The sequence below is a fragment of the Apus apus genome, chromosome 4 (assembly GCF_020740795.1).
Source record: "Apus apus isolate bApuApu2 chromosome 4, bApuApu2.pri.cur, whole genome shotgun sequence".
In the NCBI taxonomy this organism is placed as follows: domain Eukaryota; kingdom Metazoa; phylum Chordata; class Aves; order Apodiformes; family Apodidae; genus Apus; species Apus apus.
This window is the reverse complement of record NC_067285.1, coordinates 12,911,179-12,927,560: the sequence shown is the minus strand read 5'-3', so window position 1 is coordinate 12,927,560 and position 16,382 is coordinate 12,911,179. Positions and strand designations below refer to the sequence as shown.

At 43.7% G+C, this 16,382-nt stretch overlaps 1 protein-coding gene across 4 annotated transcripts in view; it reads right to left on the bottom strand.

Annotated features, from left to right (window-relative positions):
- Positions 1 to 2,786: 2,786 nt before the first annotated feature.
- Positions 2,787 to 16,382, bottom strand: part of SH3PXD2A (SH3 and PX domains 2A) — a 259,755-nt gene continuing 246,159 nt past the window's right edge. For all 4 annotated transcript variants that reach the window (XM_051616598.1, XM_051616599.1, XM_051616600.1 and 1 more), the window contains one exon: positions 2,787 to 16,316. In XM_051616598.1, coding sequence (XP_051472558.1) covers positions 14,421 to 16,316 — 1,896 coding nt within the window. In that variant the 3' untranslated portion in view covers positions 2,787 to 14,420. The remainder of the gene's footprint in view (positions 16,317 to 16,382) is intronic.

The window sequence follows — 16,382 nt, the reverse complement described above, 5'->3', positions numbered from 1 at the left end:
CAGCAGCAAAATAGCCTTGTGGCCCCACCCCAGCTCTGTAGAGACATGACAGCCCAACACCAGACAGGAGGATACCAGCCTTGAACTGAGCAGCATGTTGCAAAGGCCCACTGACAAGCTGTGATCTGGATAAGGGAGATGCTGAGGCAAATGCAGATGCTTCCTGGGAACCAAGGGATTTGCAGGCTCCAGATTGATGCCAGCTTCCCTGAAAATGAGTAGCTCCTCTGCTGCAGGGATCCTCTCAGGAATACACCAACAAAACAGCCATGTTAGATTTCCTCCCCATCCTTTTGTTCAACTATTCAGTAGATGGGAGACTATCTGGATCACTCTCTCCTGTCACTTGACATATTTAAGTTGGCATCTTCTTCCTCAGCATGGGTGCTCCGTCTGCCAAGGGACAGGGCCTTCCCAGGAGAGGTGTCCTCAGCATCTCCAGCTGAAGCTACTCCACTCTAACAGCTTCTCAGTGGCCTAAAACTTTCCAGGCTAGGTAAAACAAAACCACTTCTGCAACCCAGCTTTCTCCAACACTAACCTGAGAAGCTCTTGGCTGTTTTGGGACTAGGCAAAGTGCACATGGCTGTGCTGCACACCAAGAGCTTTGCCCAGGTCCTGCTTTCCCAGGGACAGATGGACATCTGGTGGGTCTGGAAAGCACTCTCTAGCCACAGCCCAGCCATGAGAAGCTACCATATCCCCACAGGAGCATAGGGGACAGTTGCACAACACAGACTGTCCCTAGAAACTGGGGACACTGACTTTCTAGGCAGCTCCTGCCATATATCCTGAGCCCAAGCACTGCCCCATGAAGTGAAGTGCTAAAGCTCTAGGACAAACTCAGACCCTCTCCACTTCTGGCTTCAGCAAGAGGCACTAGGGTAGGAGGTAACCCCTCAAGCTTCTCCTCCAGCAGCCCCAGCCTGTTAATTCCCTCCTGCAGCTGACACTGCACTAGCCCCAGTGAGCTCTGACACCACCCCCCCCCCCCCCCCCCCCCCCCCCCCCCCCCCCCCCTCCCTGCTGAGCATCACTGGCATCACCCTGCCCCAACCCCTCACCCCCACCCCAGGCCATCACCATCAGCTCACCTACTCCAAACCAGATGAGCAGTTCACTCATAAGCAATTCTCCATCAAGACCAAGCATGGCGCAGCGCAGACCTTCCCCAGCGACAAGAGATGCCACCACAGCAGCCCCTCGCTGCTCCAGGCAGGACCATCCCCAGGGTTTTGCGGCCCTGCTGGACGGCCGAGGAGGAGTTGGAGAAAGGAGGATGCTCTGAAAGTGGTCCAGGAGGCGCAGAGCTGGTCCATCATCGCCACCTGGTGCTCCGTACCCGGCATGGCACACATTCTCTACTGGCTTTTTCTCTCTCGTTTGTTTTTTTTGTGGTTTCTTCCCCTCCCCCCCCCTCTCTTTCTCCTAAGGTTGATTTTACGCCTTGTCACAAATACGAAAAAATATGCGTAAGTAGTATGGATATTGCACCAGTCCAGAAGACCGCTTTCAGCCCTAAGCTGGCTGGCTCACTCCACACACACACATGGGAAGAGGGGGCACAGATCCCAGGCACACTTGTCACTGACTTAAAATCCCCAGAACTGCATGCTGCCACAGTCGTAATTCCTGGGATGCTTCAGAGAGTTGGGGTGCCCAAACAGGATTCCTCCTGCATTACCTGCTCACATGCCAGAATGGAGTAACATCTCATGGGCACTGTTAGCAAACACTGTGCACTCACGTGAGCTGGCTCATCTTGGAACCTGGCTGAGACCCATTTCTCTGCAGGATGTTTGTGAAGGACCCCATCATGGAGAGGACAGAGCTAGACATACTGGAAGAAGGGATGCACGCACGTGAGGTCATTTTCTGCTGCCAGACCAAGAAGTTGAGGGGGGCCAGCTCCCCCCTCCAGTCCTGCTTTCTGAGGTGGAAGCCAGGCACTAGGATGACCCCTTTTACCTACAGACTTGCAAACTGCTAACAGACAGTGAGGAAGTGGACAGCACTTCACAGAGGGCTCCTGTAACTGGAGTTGGGTACTGAAGTGCTCCAAACAAGCCTGTTGGCTCTTTACTATTACACCCCCTATTACAACCTGCTCCCCCATTATATGCCCTAATCCACCACACCCTGCGTGCTGGAGAGATGTCCCACATAAAGAGCAGAGATCCATTAGGAGAAATTCTTCAGTTTTACCTGTCTGCTGCTTCACACAGCAAAGAACTTATACTTTTTGAGCTATTTGGTGCTTCCAACCTCCACACTTGGATAAAAGGAGCCATCAGGATTAAGCAATCTTGCAGAATCAAACCATAATATCCCATGTTCAAGCACAGCCTGCTCTCCAGCCTGCACACAGGGGTGTTAAGGGCTCATCCCAACTTACAAAGCACTGCTTTTATCACAGAATCAAAGGGCCGCTTTTCTTCTTATTTTTTGGACCCGAAGCAACATCCCTCTCCAAAAAACCATCCTGACAGTATTTTAAACCTTAGGACCTTGCTCAATACAGACAAAAGGTCTTTATGTTTGAGGACAGAGCTGAGCAGTCCATAGAAATTTGTAGATCAGGCAAAAATACAGCATACAATAACAGCTCAGGGACAGAGGACGAGAGAGACTTCTTTAGCCATTTAAGCCTAAGCCTAAATTTGCAAATGCAGGTACACAGAACTTTTAAGTTTTCCTGGGAATACAAAATTCATTGGTTTGACAAACAAAAGTGGAATTAAAACAGTACTGAAAAATTTGAAAAAAGTAAAAAAACCCCAACTGGATAACAATTAAAAAGGTCAAAAATTTATTTTTCCTTAGGGCATAAGAGGCAATGTAAACAAAATACAAACAAACAAAAAATAATCACAAGTCAATTCTTACAGTCTGCAAGCATCTGAAGATAGAGTACCCTTTTCCCACCTCCCCCAGAACACTGCAAGTCTGCTCAAATGTTAACAATTCTGGACCCTGAAGATCCAGTGATTTTTGCCATGTCCCAAGCTGGGACTAAACTTCTCATGTAAGAAGGACACTGCATCTGTTTTACCAAACACTTAAAAAAAAAGTCCAACAAAATATAAATATTACAGATAAAGATCAGATTTAGCACCACCTTTGGTCCAAGCAATCAATGAACTGGGAGATGACAGGTACAGTCTGTTTTGCAAGTCCTTTCTGCCTGAGTCTTTGAAAATTTAGAGGTTCACATTGCAAGAACTTGTAGTAGCTCTTGACAAAACAGTCCTCAAACTCTGGCAAGCCCTTACAACTTCCCCTGGTCCTGTACACATGGAGAGGAGAGCATCATTGCTCTGCACTGCTGCACAGCATCAGTGAACATCACTCAGAGCACTTGGCAGAGCTGAGCTTGGCCCTGTGAGGGCCCAGCAAAGTTCTGTCTTCAGGCATGACTGAAGAACAGGAAGGGCATTGACAATATGCATCCTGAATTTTCCTTTCCACTAGCATTTTAACACCCTCCCAACCCCAGCAGACTGTAGCACCTGCATGCTGTCAGGGTGTGTGATTGCAGATGCCTGGAAGGAACTGAAGTTGCTTAGATGCAAGTTATTCCAGCACATCTGGAACATGCAAATCACGAGCTCTTTTATCAAGCACAATTTACGCCGGGCCTGTTTTAGGCTCATCTTTTCCAAAACACACATGTCCATCACAAATGCATGGCTACAAATTTTTGCACAGAGGTGTCTTTACCCAGTTGCTGAACCACAGCACCAATGTGGGCCAGGATACAGTCACATAAAGATCTCTGACAATCCTAGGAAAAAACTGAGTTCATAAAGCACCTGGCAATATTTTACATTTATTGCAACTCCGTGCTCTACAGGTGTCTCAAACCAAATTTGTCTTTTCCTTCTGGAGATTTTGAGCAGTTTTAACTGCCAATTCCATAATTAACCATTATTAAATGCTGTTCAATTCCAAGATACTACCAGCTCTAACAAATTATTAAAGAGAAATGCTTAGATCTACTTTTAGGCACAGCATTTTTGAAGCTTTTACTCTGTACCTTCACATGTATAACTGCCCAATACAATTTCTGACTCCCTGTTGAGTGACCCATGCTGAGTTTTCACCTTTACAGACAGAGACATGATTAAGATCTCCCAAACAAACATTTGTTTTACTTCACTGCTTCAGACTGTGCTATGTTAGGGAAAAAAACCCAAGCCTCAATTGCTTTAAATTGCTCTGCAGCTCTCTGAGCAAGGACTTGGTCACGGCACATAGGGCCATTCAGCAGTTATGAAGAGGGCAGCCCTGGGTGTACAACCCCTGTCCCATGCAGGGCAGCAAAACCCTGACCCAGTCGTGCTATAATTTCATTAATTCTTACTGGGACAGAGAGCACTTCTATTGTCCCAGTCACAGGACCACGCCCACAGTACCATATATATCAGCCCAGGTTCCTGGGCAATGTGTGCTAAACCTTGAGGGACATTTCTACAGGGTTACTTGGCAAAAAGGAGAGCTATGCTTTCCTCACTGAAAATGCATCTTTTGTGTTGGCCCATAGAGAAATTACTCATCTTTGTTAACTAGCACTCTAATCTGCATCAAATCCACTATCTTTACATGCAGAGTCAGGGACTAGTCACTAAAAGGTTTTGGTTTTGTGCCAGTTCAGACAGATTTGGACATCTGACCCTCATTAACAATAACTCTTGCCATCAATGGCAAAAGGTACTGTTCAGTGCAAAAAATGTAGATTTTCTGGCTTTCAATTTTATTGGGATGACTGAGAAAGGCAAAATGTTGTATCACGCACTTGATTTTTTTTCTAGGAAAGCATCTCAGAGACCCAAGCCCATTTGGACCCTTGCAGGAGCTGTTCACTGTACAAACAGTTTTATCCAACTGGTCACCATCTCAAGTTCATGAAACAAATACTGGACAACACATGAGGCTGCAGTTACTATTTCTGTCTCTAGCTCATATTTGCTATTGGTACGTTCAAGAGCAATGCTGTGAATGTCAAAAAAGCTGTCAGCTCTGAAGGAATCAATACTTAACCAAAAAGCTCTAATATTTTAATGATTAACAATATTCACTCCACTACCTTCAGTGGAGCTGGCCTGGCCACAAGAAAATATGGTCCAAAGCTGTTACCACAGAAGAGGGTTTCCCAGACTCATTTTCTTCCTTTCTTGGCTTAACGTGCAACCTTAAACAAACTGAACGGACTCCAGCCCATAAACTCTCTTAAAAAGGAAAAAAAAACAAAACACAAGCTATCAGTTATTCCTTCTCATATAAACTGCAACAGAAACCACACCAACTTCTAGACCTTTTCCCACGCAGAACAGACAGAATGGTTCCCATGTTAAAAAGAAAAACAAACAAAGACAAAAAAAAGTGTCACCAACCTGACCACACGCACTAAGACCAGCCACACATTTCTCTATCTCTGGTCACCAACATACTCTCCCAGCTCCCACCAGGTACATTCCCACCACCTAAATACTAGAAAATGGAGCACTACACCAACACAGAAATGACACCAACATCTAATATTCAAGGTTACATTAAGAACATCAACCACTGAGAAAACCCACTGCAAAGCCTCACTTAGACCTGGCCTAGATCCGTTTGTTTTGGTTTGGTTTTTTGTTAAATACAAATTTGGGACAGCAAAATCCGTAGGGATTTCCAGTCCAGCCACGTGCAATTGCTCTGTTAACAGAAGGGAGCACAACCATTGAAACAGATTTCAGCCTTCATTCAACAACAGGTTTAAGCTCCCAATAACTGACTACCCACCATTTCCCGAGGCAATTTGGGCTAATTAACAACTCTGGAAACGGCTGCAGATGTACACATCCAGCTGAGCTGCTTTCAATACCTACCTTGGGTTATCTGCATTTGAACTTTAGCCTAAGCACCCATCAATCAACCTGCTGGCAAGACTTCTCCTAACGTGAAATTTGATACCGAGTCTCAACTGAGAAGGCTCATCTGCTTGATCCTCCCCAAACACTGCAAGCAGGGTAACGAGCACTGCTGTGCTGTCTGCAATTAAATCTGCAATAAAGGAACCACACTGATGTCACGTGAAGTTAGCCAGACAGCAGAAATGCACCTACTCTGTGCACTGCTGACCCCACAACACTCAAGTCTGGACCCTCAGTACAAAAAAGCCATTGTAATGCTACACGCACTTTGCTTTGCAATACTCCAGGTTTGAACTCGCCATGAGTAATGAGCAAGTCTTTTCAGCAAGCCTATGTACCATGCTGCAGAAGAATTCCTCCTAGAGACTGGAAACAATTATAACTTTTTTTCTCCCCTTCACGAAAATCCAAGACAGGAAATAGTTAAGTCAGCTATTCACTTATTCATTGAAATATTTTGCTTTTTAAAAGGTTTATTTTTAATTTCTTTTTCATTTGTTCCAGTTAATTACAGGCTAAGTTCCACTGACTACATTATTCTCTCCTGTCCTGCTTGCCGGAGATGGAAACAAACCAAACCTGGATGTTCAGGGAGGTCCAGAGTCAGAGCAGAATTTTATGATCCCCCAGGCTAAACCCCAAGGGTGATGATGGGATTTTGTTTATTTATTACCACTTCCCTGGTGACCTAGAAGCAGTTCAAGAACAAGCTCTCAAGCCACAAAAGAACTGTTTGCACAGAGAAGGCTGCCAAACTGCTTAAATTTCAGCCATCAAATACAGTTACTAACACAGCTTTGAAGAGGAGAAGCCTGAAATATTATTTTTTAAATATTGTTATATTTTAAAACCCCTCCTAGAGTGCCAAGTGATTCTCCATCCCCTCTGTTGTTCTCCTCCACCAAGTAGGGACCAAGAAAGACAGGTACCACTGTAACCAAATAACCCTGAGAATCAGGGAAAGATCACTAAACCAAACATTTTCCCAGAAGTGCCACTCACACAGGGGTATTTTACAGAGGGCCAATGCAGGACGGCCTGGAGCAGCCACTCTAGCCCGCCCTGTCAGCCAAACCTCCGTGTATTTTACAAACTCCCAGCCACACAAACTGCCTCAACTACAGCAAATGCGTAATCCATGTTTGTGTCTCTTTGGTGGATCATTGGCTTTGGGATACAGATTGTCATGGTGTATCACAGAGTGAAAAACTCAACTTTTCTTGATAATGAAAAATCCTAACACAGAGCAGTGATGTATTAAAACCATCTATACAGAGAAAGAACCTGCAGTGTCAGACCAAATAATTTATGACCTTATTAGAAATATTTTTCAGCATATTTTATCATTCCCTCCCCTGCCAATATAGATACCTCTTAATTTCTTTCCAAATTATCAACATAATTCCCATTATTTTGATTCAGTAACAAACAGGAGTCTCAACTCAGGACAGCAGTGGTTTATGCTGACAAGAACAGGTCTGTAAAACGCCAGTGTGAAGCTTTAAGCCAAATTATTTATTAAAAAACCAAGCAAAAAAACCCCAAAAACAAAAATTGCACTCTCCAACTAGAATTAACACTACCTTGATGCAAGAACAAATGAAGAACATTGCTGATGGGACCAGCCCAGCCCTGACATTATAAAATGGGAGAAACTAATTTGTTCTGCCTGTATCACTCAGGTCTGTACACGGTGCAGCTTTTGCTCCAGGAATTGCTGCAAAGCCCTAGCCCTGATGTGAAGGCACCCGAGAAAAATGATCCCCTCGCCCCACCCTTGGCAATGCATGCACACCCCACAAAACTGACACCCCAAAGTAGAGTTATGTGTGACTTTTTACAGACATCTGTGCTTTGCTCCAGGTTGGGTCTAAGATGGAGGAGGAAAAGCAGCAACAGCAACCTACATCTCAACCCAAAGCCAACTGACTGTGAGGGCTTCTGGATCCAGCCCTACATACAGTACTTTATTTGAAAAATCACAGACACACACAACAAACATGGCTACTGAGCAGCACAGAGGGAGAGAAAGAGAAATACAAGCACTGGGAAGAGCTACCAGAGGCCATCAAACAGTTCAAGTGTGCAGACACATTCCGCCATGCACTGCCGCACTGGTGGTCCCTGCTTCTACTAAGCAACTAGAAGCAAATGAAAATAAAATAACTTACACAAACATTTGCTCTCAGACCATCATATTGGTACTGTTGGCAGCTATCAAACATTTGCATTTATACACAGCACTTCACTACACAGCTAAATAGCATCTGAAATTGCCAGAGAAGAAGCAGTCAGTGATGGGATGCCACCAGCAAATAGCAGCAAAGCTCCAGTTGGTTTTAAAAAGCTGCAAGACCTGCAGGGAAGTGGATCATGGCATGGCAGCATCAAGGCTCAGCAATCCTGTGCACCCTTCTGAGGTGCTGGAACTGAGGGCACAGCACTTGCTTTTGCTGAGAATGGTCTGTGCTGAGAGCCCGCAAAGTGCTTTGCTCCACTGCGTGTCTTCTGTCAGTGTAACTCTACTGATGTTCGTGGACTTCTTGCCAGTTTAGACAAGAGCATGTGAAAGTTAGCTCCTCCAAACCAGATTCATTTGTAAAGTGTTAGAGGTTTCCCAAAATCATGTAACTGATACTATTTCAGTACAGCTACAGAATTAGTCTTTTCTGTTTGAATGCAAATGTCTCTGGTAATACTAAGGCTTTTTTTGACAAACTTAAGAACAGCAGGACAAAGATTAAGCAGAAAGCTGAGGTACACCCCCTCTCCAGGGACATGAACTAGAGTCAAAGCAGATGCACTTCCCGGAGCTCAGAGAATCAAATACTCTGGCTTTCACATTTCTCTTGCATCTTATGAAAAGAGTCCAGTTTTTCACAGGTAGTAGATTTTGCTGCTACCTGAAAAGTCACATTATTTTGGAAATATGGAAGTACTTCCTCCATTCAAATGGAATTTAAGACAAAACCTTTGAAGAGCAAAGTTTCTGCTCAATGTTTTTTTTGGACCTGAGAGCCTTTGCAATGTAAGAAATATGAAATCAAGACCCCAATCAGCTGTGAAATTCTGCAGGTGAGAACTAACCCAGCCAAAATGGGGACTTCTTTTCTGAGGTTAACAATAAGAAAAGGAAATGAGGACCTGTAAAACATTCCCATAGCTCTTGCAATAAATACAAGTAACAATATAGTATCAATACATGGGACTGCACCAGCAGAATTATTTTCCCTTCAGAAGTTACCATTGATTCTGAAGCACAACAGAGGACGTAACCAGCAGAGACATACCAAAAGACAGTATCATGCATTGATGACAGAGTGTTTCAAGCATAGCTCAGAAGTTCTGTATTGATAAGGATGTTAATGCACATTCTATACATAATCCTGGTAACATGCTTCATAATCTTTATACTTTCAGTAACAGTTGATGCTTTTTTTCATGAAACGCAGCCATTCCCACTTCAAACTACCCCAGTAACAGTCCCTACCTACCCAAGCATCCTGTTCTCATCCAGCTGCCCCCTCCCCTGAATTTTACCTTCCCTTAAGAGTGCATGAATAGAGAATTGCAAACATTTCACACTGCACGTTCCACTCCAAGTCCTGGATGAGGGGCCTGTTTATTCTATGAATATTGCACTTATCCACTCATTGGATTTCTTTTTTTTTTTTTTTTTTCTCAAGAATGCAGAGTATTTAGGAACAAATAGAAAAAATTAGCAGGATACAACACAGGAAAATATGAGTTATTAACAAGCTAGCTATGAAGATCTAAAATTAAATAGTACTAGTTCTATTCTGTTAATACTAGTAATATGAAAATAATGAATGCTTTATCAAAGTCCCTTGTTTTTCATATAAGATAAAAGCAGTAACTTTCTTTTTAACTGAGGAAAGCAATGAATATATATTACAATAAAATATGATTCATTAAGATCTGAAAGTGATGAAAACAATTATATAATGCCTTCGTCAAACATTAGAGCATCATAACGGAAAGAGTCTTTAGGCTGCATATCCACAAGAGCCAACTCCATTTTTTAGCCTTACCCGTGCTGACGTGAAATTCCATTTTTAAGAGTCTAACCGTGAGCCAATTTCAATCCTTCATTATTGTGTATTTGCTATTATAGTACACATAAATTAAAAAACTTCCTGTCGACACATCAGCTAAATATCTAGACACATGCCCATCATATCTTTTATCTTGAAAAATTTGGCTTGCAAAGGACTGGTACCTATGACTACACCCACCCAATGCAAGGTGTGAGAGCTAAAACAATTAACAGGAGTTGCCTCCCATAGGGAAGGGCTACTAAGAAAAATGTATTACTCTTGCTGTTATGAGAAAGAGTTTTGAAAGGGAAACCAGCAATTAAACTTTTCAGGCATTATATAAACCTCAATAACGAACTCAGAAGTGCTCATTATTATTAAAGTTGCAGTATACAGCAAGACACAATTTTCACATTCTCAAATTTTGTTCTCTGGCATTGGGAGTTTGGATTTTCTGCTGGTCCAAATTCAAGACTTTTGGAAAAGCACGGACAGCGGGGGTGAGAGCAACGCAGCGACGGCAGCTGCCTCTTCCCCCGGAGGAGGGCCCCCTTCAGTTGCAAGTGGCTTTGCCCAAGCCTTGCAGAGCTCTTAACTATCTGCTTCAAGAATAAACCAGAAATAGAGAAATTTAAACAGTACTATTGATTTCTGCATTGAGTGTTCACTGAGGTGTTATTTAAATATTGCTCTTGATCCAGTGTCAGTTTTGACAAATTTAGTAAAAAAAGCTTAAGGAGACATTAACATTTTAGAAAAGAGCTGAAACACTTATAGCACTACATTGTCCTTTTGGGCACCGTGCCAGGTTTTCCTGCCCTGCAGCTTTTCTGATTTAGTTTAAGGCTTTTTGCATTGTTTCACAGCCAACAGTGGAAAGGGCTTGCTATTTCGGGTATCAGTGGAGCTGACCAATACTAGGTGCTTGCCAATGAAAAAAAAAATAAAAATAATGCTCTTCCTGATATCTCTCAGCTGAATAAATGAAAAAAGACATCAGTGAGAGATGCAGCAACAATGGTAAAATACAAAAGGGAAAAAACTGCATTGGAGGATATTTGCTTTAACATTGCCCTTTAAAACAGGCACTGTATAATGGGAAGCCCAAACCAAAGATCTCCCACAAGGCAGGAAGCCTGGCATGCCAGCAGTGGCCCACGTTCATTTCTAGCATCAAGCAGGTCATTTGCACCCCACCCTTTTTGCTGGTGCAGGTGAGGGCAGAGGAAGGAGGGAGGCCACGAGCTTTGCAGCCCATCTACAGCCTCTGGCCTCTCCTCAGGGGCCCATGAAGCCTTTGAGATGGGATAAAAGAGCAATTGAGCCCTAAAGACTGGGCTGCTGCTTGAGAAAACCCTGGCAGTACTGCAGGCACCCTCAGTCTGTAATCCCTTGCACCACTTGGAGCTTGACAAACCACCTCCTTGCAAAAGCCAGAGCTGGAAAAGCAAGCCAGTGGGTGGAAAGGGAGCTGTGTGACAGGCTGATGTCTCTTACAGAGCTCGCCCGTGTTTCACAGGCAGGTCCTGAAGTCCTCACACTGACCTGAGCCTCACATTGAGCTTGCATCCACTGGGGACCAGGCTCATGCGAGGCGCATGGCAGCCAGGCAACACAACCAGTCTGCCAAAAACAGCTTTGCCACCCCAAATCTTGTAAGGACTCCTGCAGTTCAGAGGTGCACCGGGCTTGGCCTTGCTGGATTTTAAGGGTGAACATTTACAGTAGTCCAGGTCTCCCACCTGCTGCTGCTTTCCTGTCCCTGGGCAGGGGCTCACGTCATGCCGCACCGTACTCAGAGAATTCAGTGGCTCAATGCAGAAGATCTGGGAGCTGTGCTTTTGCATCCACCCAAAGAGATGACCTAGTGGGAATGTCTTTAAACAAAACTTTAGAATATTTTAAATAATAAGTTAATTCTTAATAAATATGTGCTTCAAGAAAATGATAATTATATACTGCGCCTTTAAATAATGCACTTAGTTCTCTGCATTGGCTTCCATTTTGGGTTTTCTTATTGTTAAAGTGCATTAATTCAAAATAATGAACCACTTCCGCATCATTATTGTTAAAATAAATCATAACAACATTAATACGAGTCACTAAGTCACTACTATTAGTACTGCAATCTAGCAGATAACTCTATGTATTGCTCTATTTAATACTGTCCAGCAGAAGAATATAATACTTCTATTATAATCTCACAACAGCTCCAGCAGCCTTTTATGGCTGCTACCATATTAGTACAACTAAAAATGGGGAGAAGTTTGAGAGACAGGGCCACAATGCCTCAGATACACATCCAGTAGAGATGTAGCTAACTGGATATATACATATATATTATATGGTAAGACGTAAGGTACAAAGAGGACCCTACACACTGTGACATGAGCTGTTGTGCAGATACACCTCCTTCTCCTGCCACCACAATTTAAAGGGATCCCAATCAAACACCCTCCCTCCCCAGTTGGATACAGAGCTGCTCAAACCACAGCACAGTTCGTAGCCAAGTTGCCTGGATGCTGTTTCAGCTATCAGAAGGACATCAGTCAGGTAAGCTGTGGGCAACTCTCTCAATGTTACCATGAAAATTAATCAAAAAAACCCAAACCATACACACACACACAAAAACAATAAAGACAAGAACAACATATAAATTGTGTAAATTTTTTTTGGCAGAGAAACATCCCCAGCAACACATTGTTGTCCTATTTTACTTAGCGCCTTGATCCCAGCTATTTTAAAGTCTTTATAACCTTTACCTTCCAAGCCAAATCAGTATGAAGCTCTGGTGGAAAAAAGGGCATGTATTGTTTTGTGTAAGCCAGTAGTTAAATGTCTGCCTCCTCCCCCCTAAAACACTGCCTATTGTTTAAAGGAACTTGGTATTGATCTTGAGTGATTAACAAGGCCATTAAATAAAAAAAGGCGTGACTTCCTCAAATACAGCAGGGATTTAGCCAATAATGTTTACAGTACAAGCATTGGCTACCTCCATATTCACAACCTATTCCAATGGATGCTTCTTGCATTACCCACCACACTACCCCACTGTGTGCCATGTTTCAAAGCATGAGTTAAGAAAGGCAAACAGAAAAGGAATTAGAGGCACCTTCCTGCTTTGATACCTTGTAGACCTAATTGCTTTGATTCTAAATCTCTGAGCCTGAGAAGCACAGACACACTTTCCAGTACAAATGTACTTTTTGGAGTCAAGTTGGAACAGAAAGACACATTTGGCTCCTACTTCAGTTTTAAATCTCTTCTGGTAAAACAAAGCAAAAAAATTAAAGTAAACCCAGAATGCACAGAAAAGACAAAACCAAAACACAGATAAACAGGTCCCCAAAAATATACAAATTAAGGATGTGCAGACTGAGTTTGATGGCTTTTTCCCCCCCTCATTGTAAACACTGATGTAGCAGAAGGTTACAGCTATTTCTAACTAACACCTTTGTGGGCCCTGCCAGCAGTCAGCACACTTGGATTCGGACCAGATCACAAAACCAGAAGTAACACATTTGACAGCTTTGTCTTAGGTGTCTTAAGGGTCTTCTGTACATTTTGACATTACAAGAAGTTTTGAGAAACCCAACTCTGAGAAGAGAATCAACCAGGATCACCTGGCAGGAGTCAGGCACAGAACCAAATATGGAGCCTGCAAAGTAATCAATGTGCTTAAACATGGGGTTTGTAGGTTTGTTTTTACAAGCACCAGTAGGCATTGCTGCCCTAGAACACCTGAAATCCCAACTCAAAGAACAAGACAGAACAAAAGGAAACAAAAAGCCCCCAACCAACACCACCTGATTTGCCTTTTCCTGTGAGTTAGCAGTAACAAGAAAACACAGCTGAAGTCAGAGACCAAATCTCTCCATGATGAAAAGGCTCCAACTCTGGACCAACCAACTATTGAGAACAGTAAAAAAAAAAAAAAAAAAAAAAAAGGGAACATCTCCAAAAGATTAGAGTCCCTCCATGTTTCAGTAACTCCCATTCGCTTCTCACTATAAGTTGTGGAAAAGAATCCAAAACTTGGGTATTCCATGTATGGACAAGGAGGAGAAAGGGAGCCAAGACTGTAAAAGAGTTTGGCACAAAACTCCCCAAGTAGATGCATGTGTATTTCTCTCTCACAAAAGGCACACATTTGGTTTCCTATCAATAATGGGAAAGATGGGATGTCATACCCTGTTACACATACAAGATTATTAACAGCTTCACAAAAAGGCATTTGACTATGCTGCATCTTCCTCGTGGATGCTGACAACATGTTAACCCCACAAACCTCTCCAGAACATGGTAGATCTGCCCACAGCACAGACTCCTTTGTCCCTTTGTATAAACTGGAGCACAGGGAAAAGTCTTTTTGTGTAGCAATTATTTTTTCCACATGTACACAGCAGGAACAGTATAAATTAGGGAGGTTAAAGATATTGCAATATTAGTTCTTTTTCTCCAAGTAATTTGAGGGCACCCAGCCTTTGAAAGGCTTCACACCATTCATGATCTGGCAGTACCACCAGCCATTTGGGTTCCTTTCGAGGACTTCCATGCAGACACCTTCCTGAAACCCTGCAGTCTCTTCATCACCTTCATAGTCTGCAATGGAAACATAGATGTCCTTGAGATTGTTGTGGATGAACTGGGATTTCTCAATGGGCTTCGGTCTGACTGTGGATACAGGAATCCCATTCCTCTGGGTGGGAAGGTTGGAGGTGGTCTCTGAGCCCTCTGTACCCGACCGCTCAGGCTGCTTTCCCTTCATGTCCCCAGGCTGCGACCGTGCGTTGCTGAAGGATGAATTCCGACGGATGGTCCTAAGATGATCTGTAGCTGTTAACGACTCATTTCTGCGCAAGGAACATGACAGGTTATTATCCTTTGGTGGTGCAGACACAAACACTGACTGTGGTCGGACAGCAAGTTGCCTCACACCATTCCTCATTTTGACTGGTCCTGATGTTTTTGAAAAACCACCAGGAGGTTTGCTTGGGATGGGTGGCGTTGCGCGTTTGCTCTGGTTGATGGTGTTCAAAACCTGAACCCTCTTCTCTATCTTCTCTAAACTGTTTGACTTGTTTTCATTTTTCCTGTTCCTGGCAAATGAGGCATCAGTCTCCTCTGATGTGGTTTCTCGCTGGTTATCAGGGAGAGCCAAATAATGGGAAGGAGCCCAGCCTTCCATGTCTCCATATTTCAGGTACCACCACCCACTGGCTTGCTTTTCCAGCACTTCCACTTCTACTCCTGCTGGGAAGCAAATTTCAGAATCCTGCACCTTTTGGTATGAGTCAGTGGTCACATAAAAACATCTAGAGTCATTTTCTTGCTCAGCTTTGGCTGGATGGCTAGAGCAGAAAATGCCACGAGAAGGAGCTGTAATGAGATCAGCTGAGCTTCTCCTGACAGGATCATCTTGATTTTCAGAACCTGTGTGTGTGGGGCTCTCGGAATCTTCACTTCTTGAACCTTTAAGTCCACCTCTGAGTTGCCCAGTTGGCCTCAGCTGACGCCTCAAAGTGCTGATATCCATCTTTTCTTGGCTCTGAGAGTCTGCCTTGTTCAGGAAGGGTTTGGGCCGAACGATTGGCTTTGCTCTAATGGAAGGACTCTGCCCAGGCTCTTTCTTCATGCCTGTTCTTGGCATGCTCCGTAAGCCAACATCTGAAGCTGACCTTGGTTTTGTCTCCTCACTCCTGGAATAGTGGCATTTTCCAAGATCAGGCTGAATGTTTTTGTCCATCTTAAGTGTCACAAGCGATGATTTAGGAGAGCTGGAACATGGAGAAGTCCTTTGGATCAAGGAAACAGAGGAGCTTTTCTGAGAATCTGAGTCTCCACTAGATTCCTTATTGCACAAAGCATCTTCCACATAACGCCTGAATCCCTCGTTCTCATAGATGGTCTCTTCCTCATGAGCAACATCTTCTGAAGATTCTCCTACTTTGAACTTTGCTTTTTGAAGTGATGACACAGGAGAGGGCTTGAGAGGCTGAAACAGTCGTTTTTCTGGAGTGCCCTCTTCATGATGACTTTCACTCACTTCACACTCTGAGTCAAAGCCAAAGGCAGGCACATCATACTCAGGTTCTTCATATTTCAGCTTGTGGGGAGAGTCCTGGGTGTCTCCTGAAGAAACTGTCCCAGGAGTTGATCCTTCTTCAGAGTCTTTTGGTTTACTGGGAGGTGCTGGGGGAGGAACTTTTGGGCGGGTTAAAGTACTGGTTCTTCTGTTTAAATTCGGTTTCTTCCTCTTATCAATATAAGAAGCTGGAGCCCATCCTTCCTTCTCTCCAATCTGCACATACCACCAGCCACCAGAATTTTTTTCTATTACCTAAGAGATGACAAGCAACATGTTACTTAGACAGAAATCTCAACCAATTGCTTTCCACTCCTCTCC